Source organism: Pseudomyrmex gracilis, unplaced genomic scaffold (assembly GCF_002006095.1).
Source record: "Pseudomyrmex gracilis isolate BER0280 unplaced genomic scaffold, ASM200609v1 scaffold_0, whole genome shotgun sequence".
Classification (NCBI taxonomy): domain Eukaryota; kingdom Metazoa; phylum Arthropoda; class Insecta; order Hymenoptera; family Formicidae; genus Pseudomyrmex; species Pseudomyrmex gracilis.
This window is the reverse complement of record NW_018020584.1, coordinates 2,292,411-2,299,750: the sequence shown is the minus strand read 5'-3', so window position 1 is coordinate 2,299,750 and position 7,340 is coordinate 2,292,411. Positions and strand designations below refer to the sequence as shown.

General features: G+C 43.0%; 1 protein-coding gene across 1 annotated transcript in view; it reads left to right on the top strand.

Annotated features, from left to right (window-relative positions):
* Nucleotides 1-7,327, top strand: part of LOC109864129 (dual specificity tyrosine-phosphorylation-regulated kinase 2-like) — a 40,168-nt gene extending 32,841 nt beyond the window's left edge. The window contains exon 3 of the mRNA XM_020445048.1: nt 5,353-7,327. Within this exon, the coding sequence (XP_020300637.1) occupies nt 5,353-6,861 (1,509 nt within the window). The 3' untranslated portion in view covers nt 6,862-7,327. The remainder of the gene's footprint in view (nt 1-5,352) is intronic.
* Nucleotides 7,328-7,340: the final 13 nt, after the last annotated feature.

Here is a 7,340-nt window from a genome sequence, read left to right as displayed (position 1 = left end):
ACAAAATTTTAGATACATGATAGTAGGGGTCTATCAGTGAAGCGCACACTAAACGATAATGTACTCAGAAATCGGTTAAACATTTTTGCATAAAATGATGGTTTTTGTTCCCTATTGACTGGACTATAGCACTTGAGACACAACAGCTGCTCGGCTCATTAGACAATAGTCGAACACTCCGCTTAGGAGCACCTCTGCGCCGTTGTTATTATTATCCGTCGAGTTAAGTGATGCGGAAGATTTTTATCGGTCTTAATATAATACGAACTACCCTCTCTCGTGTATGTGTGTGTGTGTGCTGCTGCGTCTCTCGCGACGACGCGGCGGATTCGACGCGTGAAATAATTCTGAGCGAAATATTGATTCGCACGATCGATGGGGAGGGGCAAACAAGAATCCAGGTCATTCGGAAGAAAATAATGACGTAACGCATCTGTCTGATATATTTCTTCATTGGCGCTTTGTATATGCGCCAGTGTGTGTATGTGAAATATTGTCACGATCAGACTGTCATAATATTATCATTCACTCGCGGTAAAATAAAGATTTTAATTTCACAAATACATCGGGAACGATCGTAAATATTTGAAGAAGAAACCGCGATATATATAATAAATTATATGTATATATGTATGTATATCGTCAGCTTCATAAATCAATTACTGTACGGTAAATCAATCCCTTTGCTCACTTGGAAAAACATTTCCGAATAAATTTGTAAGATGTGCGAATGAGTGCTGTAGAATGTGCTGGCGACACGACATTGCATCTCCATCTCTCGTGTGCGACAGCTCGTAAGTTACAATCCCGGTCAACATTTTTTTGCCGTTGCATCTCTCTCGTGAAGCGAAAGAGAGAGATCAGAGAGAGAGAGAGCGCGCGCGCGGATTTGTATTATATACTTGTTACTTATTTGAGGCATAAATACATGATATTACAATATAAAACGAGATTTCGACGTTGCTTCTACGCCGACTGTATAAATGCAAATGTAACCGTTACCGAAGTAGGTGGGTAGTAGAGGAGACTTGCTTAATCGCGAGTGCTCGAGCGTAGATAGAGGTTGGCAGTAAGCTCGATCTCGTCGGAGGGACCACACAGCTTTTACGGTAATTACAGAAGGAGCGTGATGGAGATCTTTCGCCGGCGATGTTTACTTTCTTGCGGGATAATGCGCAAGAAACTGCCGTCTTACGATGTAATAAGCGCGTATCAACGTTGTGTGATGCGCGAGATATCGCAAGTTTCCGTCTGCAATCGAGCAAGGAAATGGACTCTCCTCCTTCAACGCGCACTTACGATTTTTCAGTGTTTCGAAAAAGAAGGGTAAGAAAATCTGTTTTCGTTTATTCTCTCTCGAGAAAAGCGCAAAAATCCCGTACGTGCCTGTTGCAAATTAAAAAGCAAACGATTTCATTCTTATATACACCCAATTTCGTTACATCGAATTAATTTCGCGTCGCGAACAATGCGGAGACTTTTATAAACAAACAGCGATGAGTTTGCATATTTTTTCCTTTAGTCGTCTGAAAGTTGAGAGACGCGAGCGAACTTAACTTTTCTGAATCCGACAAGAACAGTGGCAGTAACCGATGACCTTACACAAAGGCAGTTTGCATCTTGAATACGCTGTATAGTCTATATCACCGTCATAATCAACTCCAACAAACTCTCTCAAGATCTTCACACATGGCAGTTAACAATAGAAAAAAAACTGCTCGAATAAAATAACGTGAAAATTCTGTGAGCGAGTGCACTTTCAAAATTCTACGAAATAATACAAAAATTTGTTGAGCGAAAATTACAGTCGCAATATTTTAAAGCGTAAGTTGTGAAAAGAATGAAGACCTTGGATAAAAATTTAATGTATACCTGTGTATGCATATTCAACGGCGGCGGTTAAAACACGAGGAAGAGATTAATTATTTTTCTGCTCTAGATTTTTTTCCACTTTATTCACAGTTTTGCCCCCGTATTAACTGTTACGCTTTGATAATCGTCGGTAATGAAGAATTTTTTTTTTCTTTTTTTTTTTTCATGTCTGTGTGAGATAGAGTCTCGTCAAGCGCATTTCAGCGCACGAGAAACATTTAAAAAACTAACCGGATTATATTTCTCGTTGTGTAACTTGAAATAATTATCGGAAAATCTCATTGATGATGTTGTAATTAATTAACACGCGCGCACAAAACCGCGTTTTACACTACGTTGTGCTATTTTATTTATTTATTTTAACTAGCGATAAAGCGGCGCGTTCTAAATGTATATATTTGCGTGTGATCATAGCTCGTACACACGTTATTTATACAACAAAAAATAAGGTTTGCTTATAATAACAACGGAATTGCGTTATTCCACGATTTGTGATTTAACACATAATAATTTATGAAAATACGTCAAATAAGAGTGTCAAACAAAACAAAAACCAGAATAAACAATTTTACAGAACAGGAAATGTCTTCTGTAAATTACAGAGCGATCTCTTCAAAAAGAATGAGTACAATGATAATAGACACGAGTGTCGCTTTGAGAAAAGTGTCGAAAAAAAGTAGCGACGGATTTTTCTCAAGCCTACGTTGTGCGAATAAGTGGCATGTATAGGCACACCACCTGTTACCTCGGAAGCAAGACGAGCGCGCGTTCCAATTAGGGGAATGAGCCTCCTTTTATCGCGCGCCGCGGAATGAGAGGGAAACCGCGAATAAACATTTTCCCTCCTCCCAACTCCCTCCCCCTTCTCCGTATCTCATTTCACGGGGCACGATAAAGTACCAGATGGCGTTAGACCGCCCTTTCGCCAAAGGTGATGCTTCTTTTTCTGCGCTTACTTGAGAAGAAACCGCCAGCGCAGCTGAAAATGTTCGTAAATTAAAAAACTAAGGATCTGAGATCTCCGTAACACACAACTTTGATCTCAGTCTAATTACTTTCGAGAAATAAACACCAGATTAATATAGAATATATTTAAAAAAAAAGAACTACGATTTTCTAGACTTGTTAATAAAGCATGAATAAATCATTTGGACTGATGATTAATTTGCGAATAATCGAGATTCGAGAAAAAGATAGAGAATAACATCGAAATCAAATTGAAGTGTGAAAAAAAGAAAATCTATGTAAAACTCGTAGAAAAAAAAATTTTGAAGAGAATAATTTTGTACAGTGAGGTAAATCGATTTATCCCTCACTGGGATATCTGCATAGCGAACATTTCCACCAGAAGTGCGCCCTACGAAAAAACTTCCGGCCAGCTGGTCGATCGCCACCCCCCTACTCTCACGAAATTGATCAACCTGAACGTCTGGTCACGGTGACGCACGTTAGAAGGAACTGCTTACGTGTTTTTGCCACACGACGCCAAGGGTCAAGTGAAACACGGAACTCCAGAATAAACAGAGTCATTTTTCAGTAAATCCCCTGGCCGATCCTTGCCAAAAAAATATGTGATTCGACTTGAAGATATAATTAAACCACATCCGCTTTTCATCAACGCGTTGCTAATTAATTGTCCAAAAATTCTTTCCACCGATATTTTATTGAGCTATAAAGTACAAAGATCACTTTTGTGCACATTATTTCCTCAATGATATTTCTTTCTTCAGAGATAATTTTCAGTTTTCGAATATGGTGTGTCTGTTGTCGCTATACGGAACGCTTGTTCGAAAGCGGACTTTCTACCGATACACAGAAAATAAACGCGGCGCACCGAATTATGCTTTCATGGTTTATGGTTCTTGATTAATTGCGGATTATTATCTCCCGCTCATCATTTTGCGCAATCACCACGAAACAGGATGCGCACAGGTTGTTCCAGATAATTCTCTTTCCTGCTTTCTTTTCACTCGCGAACTAGCATTTGTTTTTTGTTTTTTTTTTGTTTTTTTTTGTTTTTTTTTTTTTTTNTTTTTTTTTTTTTTTTTTTATTCCGGCCTTCGGAAAGTTTGCAATGACCAACCTATTTAAAGAAATATATCCGGCACGTTATCGATAGCTTATGCAATAGGCATTACGTACGTAGATCGCGTTATTTAGTTGGAAACGCGCGTTTCTCTTTTTCCGGTATTGTTACCGATGAAAGTTTCGAGAATTTACAACCCGTCTTTAAATCGACATTAATTTCCAAACATTCCTTTATTTTACGAGACAAATAAAACAGAAAACAAGAAACATTCTTCTTTATCTTCAAAAAGTTTACATAAAAAAGTTTCTTTCGGTACGAAATCGCCAGCGAGATTTCTAAAAGTACACAAATATACGTTCGTACATACGCTTGTTCGCAATTCGCGAAGACAGTGTTTTAGGGACGGGGAAATTTCGCCGGAAATCACATATCGATCGTCAAGAATTATAGCTCATTGAAGTTGCGGCTGCCGAGCAGCCAAATCTGAAACGAGACGACCGAATCCTGGACAATCTCCAACGCGCCGTTTCTGTCGCTACACACGCGAAAGACGCGGTGTTACCGAAATATTAAAGTAGGCCAGAGAAGTCACTGAAGGATTATCGTTGGAATTGCGCAATGTTTGTCGGTGCAATTTGTTGCACTATCTTTTTACAAACTTTACTTCTTGAGAAGTAAATAAAAAACTTAGAATGGCGGTGAGAGGAGAGAGACTGTGATTAAAAAAAAAAAACAAAAAGTGTCAACCAGTCATTTTAATATTATTTCTAGCACATGAAAAGATATTGCATACGAAAAACTTGTTGTAACACAATATTGCGATATTCATAGACTCGATCGTTTTAATATGATTGTGCACTTTTGCCGAGGTACTCTGTGAGATCGAAACGGCATCACGCTCGATAAACGGTGCGGTAAAATTATCAGACCATCATTTCGACATGTTCGCCGTCAGGTGCATCATAAACGATACACACGCGTCTAATGTTGCGCGGGCCACGTGCATCATTTACGATGAGAGTTGAAAACAGATATGTATTCGAGCGCGCGCGTATGCATATATTCGACGTGCATCCCGTTTCGCGGCTATTCCATCGCCACTTGCGCGTAGAAATTATTAACGCGGACTTTGTACGACTTGTGATCGATCCCCATGAATGTGTTTCGATGTACACATAGTTATGCGACGTACATAATATCGCGGATCAAAACGGAATGCATGAAATCAATAAATGTAAAATAAATGTTTCAACTTGTTTTTCGAAATTTGTTACATGTAGTTTTTTTTACAGGATTTTATTATTTAAAGATTAAAAAAAAAACGTAATTAAAAAACTGCGATCAAATCTATCTTTGTCTCTTTTTTTTTTTTTTTTTTTGAATATTTATACGTAAGTGAAATATTACACATGGTTGTAATTGCGTTGATGTATGATTTTGTGTGTTTTCAGGTGATAGATTTCGGCTCGAGTTGCTACGAGAACCAACGGGTGTACACGTACATCCAGAGTCGCTTCTATCGCGCGCCAGAAGTGATATTGGGTGCGCGATACGGGATGCCGATCGACATGTGGAGCCTCGGTTGCATTCTGGCAGAACTGTTTACCGGGTTCCCGCTGCTGCCGGGCGAGGACGAGGCGGACCAACTGGCTTGCATCATCGAGATGCTGGGTATGCCGCCGCAGCGGCTGCTCCAGAACTCGAAGCGATCACGTCAATTCATCAGCTCGAAGGGCTACCCGAAGTACTGCACCGCGACGGCGATGCCGGACGGCACGACAGTGCTAAGCGGGGGTCTCTCGAGACGCGGCAAGCTGCGTGGTCCGCCTGGGTCGCGCGACCTTGAGACCGCCTTGAGAAGTTGCGCGGACGAGCAGTTTCTGGACTTTCTCAAGAATTGTCTCGTTTGGGAGCCGGAGTACCGGATGACGCCGCACAAAGCGCTTAAGCATCCGTGGCTGCGCCGCCGGTGTCTACCAAGGCCGCCAGGCGATAAGAACGACACGCTGCCGGCGGTGACATCGGCGACGCAGCCCGTGACTACCGGCGGTCCCGCCCTGAGAACGTCCGCGTCCGGCAGTAGGAGCTCCAGCAAGACCAACAGTCTGCAGAGCGGCAACAACACCAGTGACGACATCGCGACGAGCAAGACCACGACGGGACAGCAGAGGAATCGTCTGGTGGAGGACGTGGTGTCAAGTTATACAGGTTACGGTAGTTCGTACGTGAGCGGGTCGCAATTACATGGTAGCAATTGGGGCGGCACAGCAGCAGGATTGAGTAGTGGCCATCAATCTCTCAACTCCGTCGGCGGTGGCGGTGGCGGTGGCGGCAGAAGTTCTTCCAGCAAGACGAACAGTCTACAGACCGAAAGCAACACTACCGACGACATCCCCGCGAGTAAGACAACGAGCCAGCAACGGAGGAACCGCCTCCTTGCTGGCCTGAACAACGTGGTGTCGACTTACGCGGGTTATGGAGTGTCTCAGCCGCATAGTAACACTTGGGGCACGAGCGGAGGAATGAGCAGCAGCGGTCACCAGTCGCTCAACTCCATCAGCAGTCGGAGTTCCAGCAAGACTAACAGCCAGCTGCAGACAACCGCGTCAACCGGCGACATTCCCGGCAGCAAGACCGATCGCCAGCAACAGCAGAGGGATCGTGCGAGCGAGTTGCCGGTTACGATCTTCGATCCTTATCCCCTAAACTCTTTCAGTTGTCTGTCGGAATCCCAGTTGCACGGGAATCACCGGGCGAATCAGAGCAGTAGTCATCAGTCGCTCAACTCCCTCGATGGCACGACCGGCAAATCACAACGTAGTCGGCAGGCGCAGCAACAGCACAATAATAACAGCACATCGCATGACAATTACGGCTCGCACGGCTCTTCGAGCTCTAGCCGATTGGTGTTATCGCTGCATCCGGCGGTCCAAGAGATCCTCGAGGAGTTGAAGCGATAGACCGAGACGTGGGGCCACTCTTTCTGCTCCCTTCATCCTTTTCTTCGCTCACTGCCGTCCTCGTTGCTGTATGACGTCGCGACACGGCCAACGAGGATGCATCGGCACTGACGACTCGCTCGCATAAATCGAATAAACCTTGGGCTGTAATTTGTTGTTCGAGCGACGGGGCAGATTCAACCTGACATTTGGCATTCAGGTCTTAAAATTGAGAGGGATTACTCAAGGTCGACAGGGAGGATGGCTCATTAGCGATCGACCGTCTCATTATCGATCTCGGATTCACCACTGTGATTCACGCGTTGCGTTTCTAGTTTCGTCAGTGTGAACTTGTTATTGAAAGGAGGTGTGAAACGGTTACACTTCGGCGAATACGTGTGGAAGAGATTTAAGTAATTGTCTCTTGACCAATATCGAGATAATTTATTCGAGGAAAAGTATTCTCTTTGGAAGTGGAATAACAAAAAAAAAAGTATATA